The sequence below is a fragment of the Coffea arabica genome, chromosome 1c (genome assembly GCF_036785885.1).
Source record: "Coffea arabica cultivar ET-39 chromosome 1c, Coffea Arabica ET-39 HiFi, whole genome shotgun sequence".
Taxonomy (NCBI): Eukaryota; Viridiplantae; Streptophyta; class Magnoliopsida; order Gentianales; family Rubiaceae; genus Coffea; species Coffea arabica.
Genome location: NC_092310.1, coordinates 57,344,769 through 57,365,386, shown reverse-complemented (window position 1 = coordinate 57,365,386; position 20,618 = coordinate 57,344,769). Strand labels below are relative to the sequence as shown.

General features: G+C 34.0%; 2 protein-coding genes and 1 non-coding gene across 8 annotated transcripts; 1 reads left to right on the top strand and 2 right to left on the bottom strand.

Annotated features, from left to right (window-relative positions):
* Nucleotides 1-1,771: 1,771 nt before the first annotated feature.
* LOC113714083 (guanine nucleotide-binding protein-like NSN1) lies at nucleotides 1,772-5,798 on the bottom strand. The gene is made up of 9 exons (XM_027237884.2): nucleotides 5,627-5,798; nucleotides 5,273-5,517; nucleotides 4,764-4,878; nucleotides 4,493-4,666; nucleotides 4,029-4,246; nucleotides 3,541-3,808; nucleotides 3,260-3,439; nucleotides 2,898-3,109; nucleotides 1,772-2,348 (listed from the first exon to the last, which is right to left on the bottom strand). Exons 1-9 carry the CDS (start codon nucleotides 5,643-5,645, stop codon nucleotides 1,983-1,985), a joined length of 1,797 nt encoding a protein of 598 aa, XP_027093685.1. The 5' UTR covers nucleotides 5,646-5,798; the 3' UTR covers nucleotides 1,772-1,982.
* A 108-nt stretch (nucleotides 5,799-5,906) lies between these two features.
* TRNAM-CAU (transfer RNA methionine (anticodon CAU)) lies at nucleotides 5,907-5,991 on the bottom strand. Its single transcript is given in 2 exon segments — nucleotides 5,907-5,942; nucleotides 5,954-5,991. It is a non-coding gene; the product is annotated as a tRNA-Met (tRNA).
* Nucleotides 5,992-11,575: 5,584 nt separating this feature from the next.
* Nucleotides 11,576-18,090, top strand: LOC113714066 (uncharacterized). Of its 6 annotated transcripts, none has more exons than XM_072081542.1 (9): nucleotides 11,576-11,821; nucleotides 12,149-12,301; nucleotides 12,531-12,845; nucleotides 12,966-13,197; nucleotides 13,849-13,983; nucleotides 14,066-14,190; nucleotides 14,771-14,975; nucleotides 15,927-16,180; nucleotides 17,641-18,090. In XM_072081542.1, the coding sequence occupies exons 2-9, from the start codon at nucleotides 12,195-12,197 to the stop codon at nucleotides 17,705-17,707; spliced, it is 1,440 nt and encodes a 479-aa protein (XP_071937643.1). In that variant the 5' UTR covers nucleotides 11,576-11,821; nucleotides 12,149-12,194; the 3' UTR covers nucleotides 17,708-18,090. The 6 variants fall into 6 exon arrangements, with proteins under 6 accessions (XP_071937643.1, XP_071937645.1, XP_027093671.1 ...); XM_072081544.1 differs by lacking the exon at nucleotides 17,641-18,090 and adding an exon at nucleotides 16,251-17,512; XM_027237870.2 differs by having other exon boundaries at nucleotides 11,577-11,821; nucleotides 17,528-18,090.
* Nucleotides 18,091-20,618: the final 2,528 nt, after the last annotated feature.

Sequence of the window (20,618 nt, the reverse complement as noted above, 5' to 3'; positions counted from 1 at the left end):
CCCACTCCCCCTCCCCCCTCTAGTACTCTTGTGTATAAGTTTAATTTTTTTTCTTTCTAACATTTTCTTACTGAAAGTAAGAGTTTCAACAAATAAACCTAACTCCCCACAGTAACTCCAAAAGTCGATAACTTTGGGAGTCCTGTGAGGGACTTATAAATCTAACCCCAACCCCCAATTTTACCGATGTGGGATAGAAACCCCACATGGTGTCCTGCTGCTAGAAGATAAAGACCCCCCAAGCCCCTGAGAATGAGTTTAATTGCTATGCACTTTTATGCATAACTTTAAGCATTTATGTAATTTTACACCATTAGATTACCTGATAATTATTACATATAAACACGAGTTGTAGATAACTTTTTGAATTTCTTTTTTAAGTATTGAATAAATCGGTGTGCATATAATAGACATTTAATCATGCCTAAAATTTAGAAGACAAGTGTGTTTGGAATGCACATTATTTACACCTCATTTACACACATTGATTTGTTTGCATCATCAACATATTTTTCAATCATCTTTTTATTTCACATACATCACATCAAAGAAATGCTATAGTATTTTTCACAAAATTATCTCAAATAATTGTTGACCTTTGCACAAAAATCCTTGTTAAACCACTCGTCATGATACGATGATGATCAAACAACTAGTTCTTCTCTGTCATGAATGATGTGATGATGTTCTACTCTTAGAAACTGGTTTATCTTTTGTACCCAAATAATTCGACTTCACTTGTTAGTTATTAGTAGGGCTGCAAACGAATCGAGCATCTCGCGCCGCTCGCAAGCGGCTCGAGTCAAGCTCGAGTCGAGTTCGAGCCGGTTTGAGTCAAACTCGAACTCGAGCTAAGACTATTAAATTCATTAGCTCGCGAGTATTAGCTCGCGAGCCGACTCGCGAGCTTGAGTATATATATATTTTTTTATTTTTATTTTTATTTAATAATAAAATTACGTATATTATATATATATATTTTTTCATAGTAAAATTACGTATATATCCTTAATATTTTATTATTTATTTAGAAAAAAATATTATTTTATTTTTTTTTAATAAAATATTTATTTTTTATTTTTTTCGAACTCGAGCTCGGCTCGACTTGATTCGAGTCGAGCTCGAGCTCGAAAATTGCCGGCTCGTCGAACTCGAGCTCGGTAAAATTTAATCGAGATTCGGCTCGATTAGTTCAAAACTCGACTCGACTCGACTCGTTTGCAGCTCTAATTATTAGTATGGAATACTTTAAACAGATACATAATTCCCTCCATCTCAATCAGTACTTTCTAAGGTTATGCAGTTGGCTACTCAATCCCTCGATCGGCACTTTCTAAGGTTAAAAAATAACATGAAGAAACGACTGAATTACACGCATGATTCGCTTGTGTTGGCTCAAACGTTATGTAGTCGTCGTACATTCGAAGAACTTGTTAGTTGTCACATCTCAAAGGCGCGAATTCTGCTACTAAATTATGACCGATAACTACTTCTAATCTGATTTTGGTGAGTACCTAAAGATGATCAGGTGATATTTTCATCTGGCGCTCCAAATCGTAGCAGCACCGAGAAGAAGAAACAGCATGTGCTGTATACTTTTCCTGATCCTGACCAGCCGTCTGTAACATCGTCGGTCAATTGGTGAACGGTTAACAGCAAAGGTAAGATAATGCTATGCCGCCATTAACCGTTCTTTTCCTCCTTTCTTGATTTAACTTCTGGGTTTTTTCTGTTTTTTTTTTAAAAAAAAAAAACTGCAGTAACAACAACATTAGTTTTGCCCACACAAAAAAATGTGCGACAGGAAAAACGTCTTGGCTCACCAAAGTTTATTTTCCTCCAGGACAATAATTAGCTTTACCGAGACAAAATATTTTCTATCTCCTGCTTTCTCATAAAACATCAAAATCATTGCTCAACTCGTACGGAGAAGCTTGCTTATAAAAGGGAGAAAACGGCTCAAAATTATAAAACAAAATTCCTCATTCATTTTCTAAATCAACTCCAGATGGCAGCTCAAATCTGTTTTTTGAGCTATCATCCTCCAGTCCAACTCCCTCGCCAATTTCCATGGCAGATCCCTTGCTGACATAATCTACCTTGAAGTCATAATCATCTTCCATAGCAGTTGATTTATTGTCCTTTTTCCTCCTCTTCTTCTCTGCCTTTTTCAACTTAGTGTTAAGAATACCTTCCTCGGCATATAGCCTCTCATTCTGCCTGCTGCTGGCAGTTTTAGCCTTCACAGACCCTGCTTCATCTTCTGATCTCATGGACTCATCTCCATCATCCCCTACATTGTCTTCCAGATTTTCACTTTGGGGCAATGACGCTGGATAAGCATCATCCTGCAATGTCAAATATAACACATATGAAGGCTAAATGCATATAAACACGATGTTCAGAAGTATCACAATGAACTACAAGGCAATGTAGAATTGCAATTTGTATCCAAAATATGCCCCCACCCTTCCCACCCACCGTGTGGATAATTTTGTATTCAAATAGCTGTTATCTGATTTACAGTAGTTTAAATTTGCAAAACCAAGCTATGACATTGCAGACAGACTAATTCTACGTATTAGCTGCACCATTACTCCAAAAAAGCATCTAACAGCAGACTTTTAACTCTTTTGCTAAGACTGAGACAAAGTGCCAATGGGAAAAGGCCATCAGTTCCATCCCCATCACATTAAAAGGTAGATTGCCTTTCTCCAAGAGATGAAGAGTTCAAATCTCAAGTTACTTGCTTACATGCATAAAGTCTTCCACGTAAATAATCAATCTCCTCTGAACTATAACAAAAAGCTATTGCCTTTGAACTTCAAGGAAATGAGACGACTTAAAAGTCACAATGCATGCTCATGAGTTGAAAATGATTGTTCAGACCGACATACCTCAAGCATCTTTTCATCAAAATTGACAGGAGAGTTTGAAGGAACTTCAACAGGGTTAAAATCACTGACAGATTTTAGGCTACCAATAAATGAGGACTCGTTGCCATAAACTTCATCCACATTGAATTCCTTTCCAAATTCTGATACAATTTTTGCCTCTGAAGGCTCTCCATCATTTCTAGTTGGAGGCATCGTGTAATAGGGAATTTTACCTGGGAAAACATAGTGAAATGTCAAATATGATACCAAAATATACTACCCAAACGCGCATTTGACTAATTTCAAGACAAGAAAAGATGTATGGTAAAAGTCAATTATTTAAATATGCTGCAAGAGAGGAGATAAGTGCTGATAACACATACCCTCATTCCAGTCATGAAGAACAATTCTTGCAGTAGCATCAATATCCACAATGCCGCCCTTTTTCAGCTTACCCCTGACAGTAGCGACCTTCTGGAGAAAGTCATCAACTGAATCAAAGCTAGGAACCTTGTACAGCATTACCAACATTCTGGCAGGACACAGTGTGAGAATTTCTTTAACTGCATCATCCAAAAATAGGTATTTAGTCAGAGATTCATTAACTAACTACAAAATGGCAAAGATGTAATTTACTGCTTCAGACAAAATAAATTTCAATTACCAGGAAGAACTGGGTCGTCCAACTTCTCAATTCTCTTGCAATTTCGAAGAGCAATTGATGCATCATCACTGCCAGCAGATTTAAGCATCACAACCCCAGGGCAATCCAATAATTTCACATTCTTGTCCAACTGTACCTCTTGCATAGATCGTGTTAATCCAGGAGTAGCACCAACATTGACAACATGAGACCTCTTCAAGCTGTTAATCAAACTGCTTTTACCAACATTAGGTAGGCCAATAACCCCAACTGTGATGGATTTTTTGATCTGCAGCCAAAACTTGCTTTAAGAGGACAGTTGAAGCAGATATCATCCAGAAAACAACAAACAGAACTCCCATGGGAAGGGGTGGCAAAATTAAATTTACATCCTACAGTGGCTAATGCAAAGAAAGGTAGGGATGAAGGAAGTTTTAGCGCTTTAACGATTTCACTTAGTCAACATCCAAAGAGTTCTAATAGCATTTCGTTCAGATGTCTAATAATACCTCATGGCTTCTTGAGTAGTTTTTCAGCAGTTTGATAAGAGTTTCCGCTCCAAGACAATCACTAGTCTGCATTGAACTACTCGTCTTTCGTGCTTTTAAGGAAGATTTCCACCCAAGATTTGCCTTCTGTTCTTGGGTGCTGCACTTGAAAGCAACTGTGGGCAACTCCTCCCTAAGATATTTGAGCCATTTTTCAACAGCTTCCCGAGGGACAAGATCTGACAAGAAAGGTTAAGCAGAGAAAGTATTTCAGCAGGATTGCAATTAAAATGGTGTAACATCATTCAAGCCATTATGGCCATTTTCAATTAAGGTTGATGCTAAAATTTGAAGGTCATTGCAATGCCATTAAAAGACCACAAAATTCTATAGACATCACTGGCTACTCAGAATGCATAAATGTTGCCAGGAAATCATTCCGACTATTGGTTATAGTAATTTCAAAGCAGGCAAAAGAAGGAGACCTATTTTATTTAGCAACAAAACAAGATTTTTCTCAGGTCCAGATCTCATGACCATCTTTTCCATATCCACGCAACGAGAACCAAGGGGATCTCGAGCATCAAGCACTTCTAAAATGACATCGGAGGCTTCAATGACTTTGACCAACTCCTTGTAAAAAGCCCTATCTGAGTTATCTGCAGCAAAACAAGGCGAATTAAGATGTATCAGGCAGAAGGAAAGCAAAAACTCACACCCCCACGCTAATATAAGCATGATAAGCTTCTAACTTACCCCGGTTTTTACCCAGTGAAGTTGACACATCATTGAAATCCTCACCAAAATTCTGCCTTTTACTTGCTACATTGTCTTCATCATCCTCTAGTAGTCCCAACTTTCTCTTCTGTGCCTGAACAAGCAACATCAAGCAATGTTTTAGTGGAATTATTGCACTTCAAATGAAGTCATTCCCACATTCTACTCTTAAGACTGAAATGTCAAACTAGGTACTTCTTCGAAGTTTTCAAGGCAATCTCATGTAAAGAAGCAACACCACATTATCAATCAAACTCTGACATAGCACGCGAAGTGAAAAATGTTAGAAAGTCCCTCATTTCAACGCTACCCCTATAAAACCCAAGAGAAACCTAATAAAAAAGGACTATATATCCTAGCAAAAGACCTCTTTTTTAAGAATGATAAGCCTCCACATCCCCCACATAGTTCTCTATATTGGATCCAAATTAGCACCCCAAAAAAAAACAATGGTAAAAAGACAATAGTAGTATGATATTTTTCAATACCCTCTCTTTCCGAGCAGCTTTCTTCTGCTCGATTTCTTCAAGGGCACGAGCGCGGCGGGCCTCAAGGGCCTTCAGTTCTTGTTCCTTGAAAGGCCAGTCATTGGGGATACCAGGATCCTTCTCCTTCTTGGATTTCTTATGGAGTCCGAGCTTCTTCGCCTCTTTGGCCTTCTTCTTATGGTGCTCCTTCACCTTCCTTATGATCTTGTACTTCTTCTTCAACGAAACCCTCTTACTCTTGCTCTCTGCAAATCATAAACAGACGCCACCAAAAATCAGAATTCTACCAAGCTATTACACTACAGATTACCAGACATTCCAAAAAGAAAGAGGGATTATAATTGGATATCATACTCTTGCTCTTCTTCACCATGATTGATTGTTAAAACGATTGGAAATACCGCAAGGGTTTTACGATATGGAAGTGGCGATGGTTTTTCTGATTAGGGTTTCTGGAGAAAGGTATACAGCACGAAAATATGTAGCGGCCCGATGCGGGGAATTAGAGAGTACGACGACAGTCAACGATTTTCGCTGTATCTGTACTGAAGTTATAGAGGCGCTAGGACTTTTCTTTTTTTTTTTTTCCGGAAACGATAGCAGATGCTAGGACTTTTCGATTGCCAAAAATTGTTGGGGTGAGAGAGGCTCGAACTCTCGACCTCAGGATTACTCAGAAGCTATGAGACCTACGCGCTAGCCAACTGCGCCACCACCCCAGTTGTTTTTCGTCCACCAGTTTTCAATATAAATATATAATGTCAACAAGGCCCAAACAACCGCCCACTGTATCTTTTTTTGTTTATTAAATAATCTAAAATTTATATGTAAAAAGTTCATTTTATTTATTTATTTATTTTAGCAAGGAAAGGGTGTGATTTAAAAAATGGAAGGAGAATAGGGATTAGAATCTAAACCTCTAAATTCTGATGCCTTAACCTTATTATATGGAAATCCAAATAAGCAAATTTAAAAAAAAAAAAACTGATCATTTAAAATCAATCTAAAATTGTGTGAGAGACAATCAAACAAGAAGAAATACTGAGAACCTTTAAACACTTCCATTAAGTGCTATAACACCTTAGTTAGGAGCCATCGGAGGTTTCAATATCTCAAACTTCTAAAACTCAGAGTTCGGCATAAAGCGTATTCGTGGGGTTATATGATAAAATCATATAAAATAACATAACATATAATAGAAGTGTAAATAACATCATCCGAGATAAAAAAGGAAACAAAGATTTTGGATAAAAAATAGTAGGAAACAAAAAGTTTTGGATAAACAAGTTAAGATAAAAAAAGGAAACAAAAAATTTGGATAAAAAATAGTAGGAAACAAAAAGTTTTGGATAAACGAGTTAGGATTATGTTATTTACTCTCACACTACCTCCATTCCTATTTTGATGAGATCATGTTGCTCATATTATAATTTTTTCTCCTACCCTAATTAGATGATAAAGTTAACTCGTAGGTAAGAAAAAGAAATTAGATGAACGCTAATATGGTCTCATCGAAATAAAAATGAGATAATGGGAGTACAAATAACCTAATAAAAGTGCAAATAACATCACTTTTTATCCCATTCCAAATGTATGTTACATCTTTTTTTTATTGGTTTTCTTTTAAACTTGTCCGCACATAATGGATAACAAAGTGTTAAAAGTTCAATTGAACTTCTAATACTTTCTCAAAGAAAGGGCTCATTTGGGTTTACCTAGTTCAAGACAAATCTAACATTAAAACAAAATTTGCGCGTGCCCGTCTGTTTTTTTCCTTCAAATGTTGGACTCAATTTGGCCCAATAAAACATTGCACTGGATAACGCCATGGAAAATTTAACAAATTACTTTGAGACGCAAGGTTTTATGGACAAAAAACTCATTTTCTGTTGGACTTAATATAACAATGAAGCCAAATTAAAACTTAAAATGCATTTGATAAAATTGAATCATGAATTCGTTAAATTATTGAATTATTAAGTATTAAGGCCTTATCTGATACCATAATTCAGCATTTAAACTTAATAGAATCAAATCTTAACATATTCAGACCGTTTGATAACAAAAAATTGAACATATGAATTAATTAAATGACACTCAATTTTCTAGGTAAAACTTACTCCCAAAATTAAGAGTCTGTTTGACAAACAAGTTTTTGGTCAATTTTGTATATTATAAGTTTTTTAACAACTTTGACTACAGTAAGCTCAAAAAAATTTTCAAAATTTTAAATTATATATTTAAAAATATCAAAAAATTTATACATTTCAAAAAAAAATTTCTACAATTTTTTGCAGTATGTTACATTAAAGTTTTAAACAAATATTTAAAAAACTCATTTGCCAAATAGGGTCTAAGTGATGGGTTATTCACTTGTCACTTAACAATTCAATAATTTAATAGATTTAAACTTCCGATTTCGGACTTTAGATTTCATTTTTCAGATTTTAGTTTTATCAAACGCATCATAAATCTAATATATTCAAATACATATCATATTCAGTGATAAGTGAATAGTTTATCACTTAATTTTTTGATTAGATCTTGTCTAGAAAATTTAGTACCACTCAATTAATTTAGATGTTCAATTTTTTGTTATCAAATAATATGAATATATTAAGATCTGAATCAATTAAATTTAAGTACTGAATTGAATTATTAAACAGGACTTAGTATTCAAAGTTATTAAAAGAAAAAAAAATTTGACGCACGCTTGAACTTAATCGTGCTCAACTTGGCCATTGAACGAATTTTAAATTTGTAGACTAAATAATCGTGGGGCATATGCTCTCTTGATTACATCTACGAAGAATAATTCGAAATATAAATAGGTGCAATCTCAATTATTAACCTCACCATACAATAGATCATAGTAATCATACAGACCTTATTCAAGTTGGAGGGCTTAGAAAAATCCGTATAAACTTAGAAAATTTAATGGTTCTTTTAGGAAAATCATTCGCTCAACTCATATCCCTCGATACTGAAAGCAGCCTAACAATTCAATTTGATGGTCAAAATCAGTAAAAAAAAAAAAGAAAAAACGTAATAAGAGTCCATTTGAATTACTGTAGCACGTTATTGTAATATGACTAGGGAGGGACAGCCCGCGCGACGTGTGGAAATTTGGTGCTTGTGATTCAAGATAATTAATAATTATTGTTTAATATTTTGTAGTATTGGAACTGGAGTATGATGATTTTATCGTGTGATTTTAATAGAAAAATGATAAGTTACATAGTGAGTCAATAAAAATAATGTGCAATAAAAATTCTTATCGTTATACTATATAAGAATCCGTTGTGATCAAAGGTTATGTTTGAATTTCAACTGCAAAGATAAATATAGTTTGAAAATGTAAAAATGTTTGAAATGCAATTGAAAAGTATCCAAATGTCTCTTTTAAAACTTATCCAAGATGATAAAATATTTTAAAGTATCAATTGGACCCTTCATCTCTCGAATCTATATATATTCGTAAAAGATCCCTCAAGCAATGCTTCTGATTTCTCCCTCGACTTAAGCTCAATCTGAATTATTAAGTCAAGTTTATCCATCAGTTACTTTGCGTCCAATCTAATCTAAAATAATTTTATTTTTTATTAACTATTTATATAATTTGGTGGGTATAATACGACTTAATCATATGTTTCTTACAGAGATAACACTATCAAAAAATGATAGATAGTTAAGAAACTTAAGTGGTATTTTTCAAAATTTTGTAGAAACTATTCAGATTTGATGTTTTTTGCTAGGGATATTTTTTTTATAATCTCATAAATAAGTTCAAATCTGCATAATTGTTAAAGATCTGAATTGAAACTATCTTGATTATAAAAAATTGGTGCAAATAATATTCTCTAAATTTGAAATTGTAGAAAATGGTAAGTAAAATCAGAAGAAATTCTTCATATGAATTCGAATTGCAAATTATAGGTAGAAACTGTTTAATGATATTTTTCAATATTTACTTGTATAAGTATCCAATATAACATCTCTACTTAATTGACTCGTTTGAACTATGGATAATAGTTGCTTCAATCAAATCAAGAAACATTATTTATCATTGTACAACATATAATTATGAGTAAATGAATTAATACAATGCAATCAAAATGGTGCTGTAGTTAAAGCATTTAAACTAATCAAGTTCCATTACAAATTCTTTTACATGGTATAAAAAAGTAATTTTTTTGTATTTGAAACTATATAAACAGTATAATACAAGAACAATATCATAACATGGAAAGCAAATAAAGTGCAAATGACATCTTAGTACTATGTAGCATGATTAATTTTCTTTTTTAGTTTCAATGAAGTACAAAATTCTAAGTTAATAAATTTTACAATCATAAAATTCTCAATTAAAATAAACACAAGTTGAATATCAAATCATATTACATGAAAAAATAACTACTTGAACCATAACTGCTGGAATATAGTCAACAGATCCCTAGAGTCAAGAATAATATAAAAAGTTCATGAGAAATAAGGTTATTTGACTTAAATAAAGAGATAATACATTGGTTGATGAGGAAAAGACGATAAAATTGCTTTTCTGATTATTTTAGAAAGTGACAACATTATCTCAAATTGTACTTTGACCAGAGACAGAATCTCTGGAATCTACTAAGAAAAACAATATAATTAGTCAGTTTTTTGAATTAGAAGTATCAAAAGGCAAACTATATGGAGTTTTTGAATAAATCAATCATCAGAAAAAAAAACTACAATCGAAGAAGACAAACCAAAGAACTTACCTCAATTTAAAGGAAACCGAAAAAGAAGAAAGGGTATCGGCTAAACATGGGGACATAAATATGATAATGATTGTTCAGATAATAATTAAGTTAATTAATTGTAATTAAAATCCAATTATGTAAACATCCAATTAATTCCTTAACGGATGATAAAGGGTCCGTTTGGATTAGCTGTTTTTGGGGTTGTTTTTCAAAAACAGCACTGTAGCATTTCGTTTTTCAAATACAAGTCCGTTTGGATTAGTTATTTTTGAGGTTGTTTTTCAAAAACTATATGAAAAACTTTTACTGTAGATGTTTTATGGATTATTTTTAGATGTATTTTTAAAACATATTTTCAAGTATTTTTATAATTTATAATTTTTATATTTTTATAACAATATATATTTATGCATTTATAATACATTTATAAATATTTATAAATAAATATATTTATATATTTATATAAAAATATATAAATTATAAATGTATAAATTATAAATGAATATCATATAAATGTATAAATGTATAAATTATAATTTCCAATTTTTATATTATTATATTTATATACATTTATAAATATTTATAAATAAATAAATTTACATATTTATAAATAAATATAAATGTATTATATTATATATAATACATAATATAAATACATTTATAAATATATAAATTATAAATGAATATAATATAAATGTATAAATTATAAATTATAATTTATATATTTTTATATTTATATACATTTATGCATTTATAATACATTTATAAATATTCATAAATAAATATATTTATATAAATATAAGTAAATGTATTATAAATGTATTATATTATATATAATACATAATATAAATATTTTTATAAATGTGTAAATGAATATTATATAAATGTATAAATTTTAAATTTTAAATTTTTATATTTATTTATAAATATATTTATATATTTTTGTAAATACCTTTATAAATATTTATAAATGAATATTTATATATATTTATAAATAAATATTTATATATATATTTATAAATGAATATTTATATATATTTATAAATAAATATTTATATATATTTATAAATGAATATTTACATATATTTATAAATAAATATTTACATATATTTATAAATAAATATTTATATATTTATAAATGAATATTTACATATATTTATAAATAAATATTTATATATATTTATAAATAAATATTTATATATATTTATAAATAAATATATAAATGTATATTATTATAAATATATAAATTATAAGTGAATATTATATAAATGTATAAATTAATATATTATAAATATATATTAATATTATGTATAGGTGTATTAATATAATAAATATAAATGTATAAAGGTATTAATATCATGTATAAATGTATAATTAATATTATGTAAATTAACATAAATGTATAAATGTATAATATTATATATAATACATAATATAAATGTATATTATAAATATACATAAACATATAAAAAGGCTGGCGGAAAAATGCATTTTAATTTTTCTGGAAAGAAATTCAAGTAAATTTTCGTGGCTTTTCAGTTTCAAAAGTCAAGAAATAGGAAAATGTAGAAAATTAATTAGGGATTTCAACGGTCATGCTTTCTCTTATGCATACTTTTCCAAGGCTATAAGAAACAGGGTTCGCACACATTCAATCCGCAAATCTTTACGTACTGCCAGAGTCTAATATTGCTCCTCACTCTCTCTCCAATTAAAAGCCCTGATTGCTAAAGTTCTGTACGATAATATATTCGGATTTGCTTCATTTCTATCCTGGGTTTCTCTGTTGCCTAGCTGCATTTGCGAGGTATGCTCATACAATGTTTGTATAAATGCCTAAAAGGGCAATACGTGCACTAGCCCTGTTCGGTAGATACCTATAGACGAACTCACAACAAATTCGAAGAATTTTTGGTTATGTAGATTGACTTATTTTACGTTGTCATGTAAATTCTTTCTTCAATTATTGTTTTGGCTGCTACTATTATTTTGGGCAAGTTATCATTTTGATTGCTGTTTCGGAACTTTTGTTGAGGTTACTTTAGGATACTGAGGGGTTGTCCATATCTTTATTTTCTTTTCATTATTTTGTATTCGTTGATCTAGAAGCTGAGACTGTTTGGACGCCTTTCAGCTTGTATACAAGAAATAAAATGTCTTGATCAGTAGTGGGGTCGTGAATGGCAGAATATGTTGTGGTTCCACTAGGCGTGCATCTGCCTGTGTACAGAAATGGTACAAATAAGCAATTCTTAACGCTTGCAAATGCGCAGCCTCTATTACGCAGGTGTCACTCTCACTGAATCAATCAGCGATTTAATAGTATTTTAAATATATTGAGCTTTATGTTCTCTGTTGCACAGTCCCAGGCTTCTTGTTGGGGAGGCTTCTGATTATTTTGTTTGGAATTATGATCTTGGGGTCCTTGCCCTTGGCTCTGTGGCACTTCTTAACTGCAGTCCTTTTCAAACCTCGGGGGTCCTTTAATGAATCTCGTTTCCTTATTTGTTGTTCAGGCAGTATCACTCTCGAAGCTGCAAGAGTATTCAGTTTTCGTCATGGAATTCTTCAAAGCTAACGTGTCACTTTACAAATCCAAAAATTCACGCAGTGCGGGAGAGTTTCATGTGTTTTTGCCTGGGTGCCCTTGTAAATGCTGATTTTGTGTCTGCTCCTGAGTGGGTTCCCTATGTTGATCAGGTGCTTCTCATGGCCAGCATATTTCTGACCTACAGTGCAGGAGTAATTCCTGGTGGAAAGCCGCTTTCAGATGCTCGTCGGAGCACCTCAAATGATTTCACAGTCCCAAAAAACTCTTCCCTGTCGGGTAGGTAAGGAAGTTTGTGAGAATACATGGTTGAAATACATCATGGTTGGCCAAATTATAAGCTGGTTAAATATGAAGGCAGTCCTTAATTTAATCAATGCCTGCTGTTTTCCTTTAATTGCAGTTCCATGGGGAATGATAATCAAGATAACCTTCATTTTGCCTGGGACTTAGTTGCAGCCAAATTACTGGATTCCCTATATGCCAGGGAACAGGCTGTAAATGTTAGCGACAGACTTTCTGGCATCAATGAAGACCTTGCATTGCATAGGTCAAGTTTGCGTGCTCTTGCAGAGCTTCCCAGGATTCGCTGCTTGTGGACTTGTTTTAATTGGCTCAGGAAAGAGGCAGGCACTGTCTGTACTGTCACTGCCTTGCAGTCATATTTTTCGTTATTTGATGTCTAAATGTATCTTGTTTGTCAAAAGACAAGATGCTTTCATAATTAATCTCAAAGTCTTATGCAATTTCCAGGAATTAAAGGAAAGTAAATTTCAGGAATCAGAATAGAGGAAAGATTACTCAGTTTAAAGGAACTTCTTTTGCAATTATTTTGTGAAAGGTAGATAATGTGGAAACAACTTTTGGAATATGGAAATGCAGTTCATTTTCATTCCCATCATTTGTTCCTACCTCATTTGCAACCTTGGCAAAGGAGATTTGCTTCTCCTTTGCAGTGGTTTTTTATCAATAGACTTTATTGCTATTTGGTTACGGTATTATGTTTTTGAACAAATCTTGATCCTTCTTTTTGAAAATGCTCAGCTTACACTGGAGTCTTGACTTTTCATTGCTTGACATAAAAAAAGAAAAAAAAAAAAGAAACAAGATGATGGAGATTGTAGTTAATTTGGCATCTCTATATGTTGACTTTTGATGTGTAAGTCAAAAAACTATGTTAGCTCAAACTATGTGTAATTAATTTTGGCCTTGAACGTCTTTCTTTCGCTTCGATTCTCCTTTTTGGTTTCCTCAGTAGTAAGGGCATTGATAAAAATTGGTATCAGGTGGATCATATCTCCGGAAGCTCTACTGTGGATTTGACTATGGTTATGACACGAATCTTTGAGAGCTCCTTTCAGCCATTGTGCCTGACTTGGCTTGAAGAAGAGCTTTGCCTTAAAAATAACAGTCCTAACAAGGTCTCTTTTATCTTGCTTGGCTTCTGTTTAAGAAAGCGAAATATGTTGGCTTCTGAGATTGGTTTTACTCCTATCTTACCAGGCTCTTCTTTCTTCGATGATTGAAAGATTAAAAGGATATAGCAGCATTTTGAAGTACATTAGAAAGTCAGGCAAGGAAGATTTATATGCAGAGCTGATAAGTGCTCTTAGTTTTGGTTACAATGGGTATGTAACATACTACTTTTGCTTCTGTTGGCTTTTTTTTTCGTGTTGTCTCCACGATTTTTCCTTCAAATGGCCAATTTGATCCCTGCTTCATTCATGCAAAGTAACATTTGGTAAAGCAGTATTCCTGAATCCTGTATTCCATGAAGTTTCCCAGCTACTTTACAGGTTGGCAGTCTGTAGGTGAAGCTAAAGTGAAGTTCTAATGCTACACCTTTGTTTGTGATTGATTGCTTGAGATCAGGAGTGAAAGAAAGTAGGTTGAGAATGAGTTTATCATAGAGTAACTTATGGTGTAAGAGTATGAATTTAAGCAATCATTTAGCTTTCCTTTTCCTGCTTTCACCGCATCAAAATTTAGTGTTACCCGCACAGCAGTAAAACCTGTGCTTCAAATGCATTGCAACATTTTACGTAACATTTTGCTGTGGCAAAATTTTTGTTTTTGATAAATCAGTCTTAGGATGTATAATTTAATTTCAACTAGACTGGTTTAAAAAAAAAATGTAATGTTGCTAATACAGCATCATTTCTTCTAATCTGGATGTAATTTTTTCCACCTAATTATGTGGTCTACTAGGATGAGTGGCTGTTATGGACCTGGCTTTTTTACCCAGCATGGAGTCTCTGTTTTAGAAGATTTGGTTATTACCATAGCGGAGGGAATTGCAAGCATGTACTTGGAACTTATATCTGTAGATGGTAGCATGTCCACTGAAATGAACAGCCTCGGTTTAAATTTGTGTACTTTGTCAACCAGAGCACTTCAGAGATTACGCAATGAGGTGTGCATTTCCTTTGTAAAATATTACTTTTCATTTAGTCTTTGCACCGAGGTTTCCTTTTGCAGTTGTCCTTGTCTGAAGTACATAGTATTATCTTTTCCTATGTTTAAGGGTGTTAAGTTTGAGAATCTGTTTTTATGATTTTCATTATGGCATTGATGCATATTCATTTCTGGAGATACTTGTTGCTGATAATTTGCTTGGGGAAAAGATGAGAAATTGGATTCTTTTAATTCCCTGCATTCCAAGCAGATCAACTGTCCGGCAACATGGCTATTAAGCACTGTTGAAATATCTTTTCTTTGACTATTTTGGGTCAATGGAGCTTTAAGTAGATTTTAACAACTTTCTTCTTTGCATTGATGAAAATGTTGGGCTGTTTATGCTAGATGGCCCAAGGTTGTTTTAAACTTTGATGACTGCTATTCAGCTGTTATTCCTTTTAGGTTAAGAACAGATATACTTGGAAATTCATCTCTTTCATTTAAAAAATGTGAATGAATGTAATTTTTTATTATCTGGTGAATTAAAGCTTTTTGTGGGTTTGAACATTGATCACATCAATGAGAATTTAAAGATAGAAGTCAATACTTAATGCTTGTGCAGAGAACAACATAGTATACCTGATTATGTGACAGGTTAGGAGATCAAGCTTTTAGTGGAGATGATTAATGAGAAAATTTCTTGATAATCTGTATGCGACTAATAAATGGCAGAATGATGACTGATTTGTGGTTTTGTATCTGGGTAAGATGGCCTCTTCATGTGTATGGAAGGCTGCATGCTTATTACCTACAAAGATGTTTTGAATGGTTATATAATGCCTGCTGGCAATGAGACAGGGCATACGCAACTGCAAGTTAGAAATATAGAGTATGTCGCCTACTACACTTTTTTTCTTTTTACAATAATACCTAAAGGTTCACCGGGGAAAATCTATTTTGCTGACAGGTGGCATTGCACCAGTGGTTGCATCAGAACATGGAATCTGTTGTTTCTATGTACGAAGATCGCTTTGAATTACGTACTTTTGAAACCCAACTTGTTGAGGAATGCAGCCAAAGGGAGGCTGAAAACTTGGGTTGGTGGAAGAAACTTAGCCTGCAGAGATCTAGAACTACATCACCTTCTTTATCTTTTCTCATCATAATGCACACTTCCATATCTATTAAGCGGACCAAGGAACTAAGGGCTTTGACTGGGTGGTAAGTTTCACTGAGCATCCTACTTCTTCTTTCCTTCTTCCAGCCTCATGCAATCTCCCTTTTCCTGCAGTTTGGTTTTGGTAATGGTCAAACAGACCTGGACATAGTAAATTTTGGTATTATGATGTATAGCAATACAACATGGTTAAGGTAATAAGACTTGGACTCTCCCAACTTAGTTTGTACTACTAGATCTGTTTTAGTTATGAAGTCTGGGATTGTTGTAGATGGGACTAATGGATAAGTGATGATTCCATATGGCCCTTGTCCTTACTTGTGTTTTAATTGGAAAAGGAAATGGAGGGAATTGAAACCCCTTATATGCTATTAAAGCTGGGACTTTTGTGAAACAAATGAAGGGTGGGTGGTTGAAATTTTGCACTTCTGTTGCATCAAGTCTCAGATTTGAAGCAAATGCAACTGAAGTGTGGCCAATTTGCATGTTTCTCTTCTTTCATGCACACTTGTCCGGCTAATGAGGATCTTACTTGAGACCTGCATCCCAGCATTTAATAAGGGGAATAAAAAATGGAAACTTAAATTGGGGAAGGAATGTGACTAATCATGAGTTTGACATTCAATATTGGTGTTTTGGTTGTGTTGGGCGTGATCAACACTCATGCTTTGCATGACTGGATGTAAAAGATTTTGATCCAGAAAAAATTTCCTGTTAAAATACCGTTTTCGAACAACTTTGGTGCTTGGATGCCAACTTGAAAGTCTTTTCATTATTATATGGCGATGTGCTTTCAGTTAAAAATTATTTGTACAGTATCCTCTCTGACTACAATAACAACTGAAGTTAAAATTCTCACAGGTAAGAATGATGTTTACTTTCTGTACATGTTGAAAGCAAATGAGAAGTTAGTGTTAACTATTGTGCTATAGTGTTTTGTGTTTCTACTATTATGGGGCGTGCAAGGAGGTATATGCAGGAAGATAGGGAACTCATGGTCGGAATATGTATTGTATTGGAAGCTATAGAAATGTTAAAGTTGTCAGAGGTTGCCTTTTTATTTGGTTTCATTTAAGTTGGGCCTTTGAGAATGGACAAAGTGCTTTTAGCTAGGAAAGGAAAGTAGAATTTGTTTTACATGGGAAATAATATCTGGTGTTTGTTTGTTCGGTACATGGTATTGAAGAATAACCAAGTGGGTCCTTATTGTTGGAATTAGCACTGTCACTTATCTAAAGACGCGGTTTGAACTACCATTTAGATTAAGAATAAGGTTTTTGGTGTTCGTTCTTACTGCTCTTGGGTTATGTTGCCAGTGGGTGTAAATTGCATATGAGTCTGAGCCTTGACTTCCATTGACTAAGTGGTAACATATTTCTTCTTTGTTGCAGGCAGTATTACTTCAGTCTGTTTCTTGAACTGTCTGACATTGCAACACCATTGATTAGAACTCTTATTGGTAAAGTCAGTGATGCAATCTCCTTCTTTCTGGTCTGTTTGATAGGGAGATCATTGGGGCTTATCTACTCTGGAATAAGGCAGTCTCTGCGATGGAAGTGAGACATGCCTAGTGCTTCCCTTGTTGAGTTTTTCTCGATCATGTGTGTCCTCTTGGCATTGATATGGGGCAAAGTTCCTTCTGGAAGAGAGCACTTTGTTTTTGTTTTGAGGGTTTTTTCAGGCAATTGTTCACTAGTTGGATATAATTGCGCTTACTTTATATGGTCAAGGGTCGGTTTCATTTTTTGCAGCTGTATTTGAGACAGATGCCCCTGTTTTTCTAGTAGCTAGAAGATTCTTTGTTTGAGGGCCAGTATACTTGAAATGTTATAGTCCTGTTCTGGAGATCCATATACATTGTTCGAAACCCATATCCGCCGCACATATTTCCCTTTGTAATAGCCTGAGTTCAGAGACAACACATCGTAATACTGGAATTGTTGGTCTACTGTCATATCTGCGATCAAGTTTTCTTATAGTAAAATCGTGGATAGGTAATTTGCGTCTCTTACTTTCATGGGTGGTGGGCTTTAGAAATTGGCTAGGATTTGATATCCTTCCATTTGACAGCCAGACAGGAAGGAACAATTAGGCTTCCAGATTTTGGCATGGAGCAGAAACGTGTGGAAGAAGCTGATCAAGATTATATTTGTGTTTATTATCTTCCTCCAAACACATGCATGATCAGATGCTGCTAAGCTTTCTAAGTGGCTGGCTTCGACTGAATCATTGCAGTGCTGAAGCTGTTTGGTGCATAAAAGCACGCTTGGGTTAAAAAGTAAAATACGGGTTTTTTTTTCCTGGACTACACAAGAAAAATCTGGCGTTACTTAAATACGCCCGTGCAAGTCAAAGCGACCGAACCTAAAAAGTTGGACTGGTAATGTCCACTCAGATGGTGCGTCTGACTATTGTTACCAATAATGGAGCTATTCTTTGAAACTTTCATTTATGTATGCTAAAACCCCTTTTCTTCCGCTGGTTATAGTAAAATGTTTGGCCGCCTCCCAGTCCCAGTGAATGGACGACCACGCAAACCCATGCCCTTGACTAGCCTTGGTCCTATATCTTATTATGCAGCGGTTCCAAAGTACTACTTTTTGGACTTTTTAGTGGGAGTAAAACCTCGAATTTCATGTTATTGTAGTAGGACTTGTACCTTGGTTAATTATGAGGTGAGCAATAGTTATGCTCGGGGTTTCGGACGAAAGAAGTCCGGTGTATCTGACTAATTGGCTGTCCTGTCTCTCAATCTTTTCAGGGTCATGAAATTGTTAATCTCCTGCATGTCAAAATTATGGGTGGGTGTTTTCAAGGTTAATCTATTCCTTGATTATCTTGAAAGCAAGTAACAGAGACAAGATTAGAAAATGACGGGCACAAAACCGTGTAATACTTTTCGAAAGATCAAAAAAGTAAAAGGACATTTGAGAAGATAATCCTTGTGCCCTACCATCTTTACACCAATGTCTCTTTTTGTAAGAAACTTCTTAATATACGCTAATCAAATGAGAGTGTCTAAACTTTGTGTAAAAGCATGGTGGTTTCCCACCCTGAGCTTTCTCCTCGTTTACTGGTTTCCCTTGCATAAAAAAAGGGGAAGGGGCGTTGGAGATATTAAGTTGGGTGGTCTATTTGCGTCAGAAAATCTAAATTATAAAATCCATCCTAGTGCTTGCTTGTCCAATTTAAACAACATTTAGAAACATGACAAGGATTATTGTCTCCTAAGAAAGGTTACATATCTTCTGTTTTTTTCCCCCTCAAACTATTTCTTAATACTCAGGGAAAGAAATGAGAAATTGAACCAATGACTCTGGATCTTATCCTCAATCGCGATAGCAATGCCTTCTCGACCAAATCTTCATACATTCTACCACATGTTTAGTTAAATCTTTTAGGGTGCCTTTGGGAGTCGACGGAAAAGAAAGGGAAAGAAGAGAGAGCTTGATTTTCCTTTGTTTGTGAGTTTTAAGTAAGAGAAGAGAAAAGAAAGGAAATGGAGGGATGAATAGTGGACAAAATTTTTCCTCCCAAAATAAAGAGAAAGTTGGAGGAAGCTTGTAAAATTTTTTTAAAATACCACTTTTATCCTTAAAAATGTCTTGAATAAATATTTAATGACTTTAATATCCAAAATCATTTCCCCTCTTCTCTATTCTATCCTAAACTCCCAAACTTAGCCTTAGTATAGGATGAAGTTAGATAATAGAGCAGGTCGAAATGTATCTCCTGATTTTTGTGGAGAGGTATGGAAATGTTTACTCAAGCCCACATAAATGACGAGTATGAGTAGAGACCCTTTTACACTCTATCATTGTACAATCATTTTATGAAGAGACTAATATGGGGTCCGTACCCGTGGACCATACCACTAGTGGGTCCTATCCATTTCCCAAAATCCTGATTGCCAGCCTGGTTTGAAAATGAAAGAATACAATATACATAGCGTGCGTGAGTGAACGAGACCATCATATTGATTTGATTCTGGTGATGTAGTACAACCTCGATATGGCATCTCGCTGATACAGTTGGAACTTGGAAGGCCAGAAAATTAAGTGAAGAAAGAGAAGATAAGAAGAAGAAGGGTTTTCCTTTTGTGGTCTGGTTGGGCGTGGGAGGTTGAATATAAATTGGATTAGCCACAAAAATAAAAGCAATAATTAAGAATTACGAAATGGGCAAAGTTGCAGGCAGGACTGAGCTGACGGGGCTGTTGCAGAAAATGGAAACAATATTCATCCCCTAACCCATGCGTGCATAAACCGCCAATATTGAACATCATCATCATATCATATATAGCTGTGTGTGTGTGTGTGACTTTCTTGCTCTCCATTACGTGCATGGCTTGAATTATGTCAGCAAAGATGTTGCCTGTCTTCGCATTTTTTTCATTTCATCTTGTTTTGTATATTAAATTAAGGTTGTCATTAATAATTTATTCGCGCTTGAAGCGCCCCCCACCTCTGGTGCGGGTTGAGT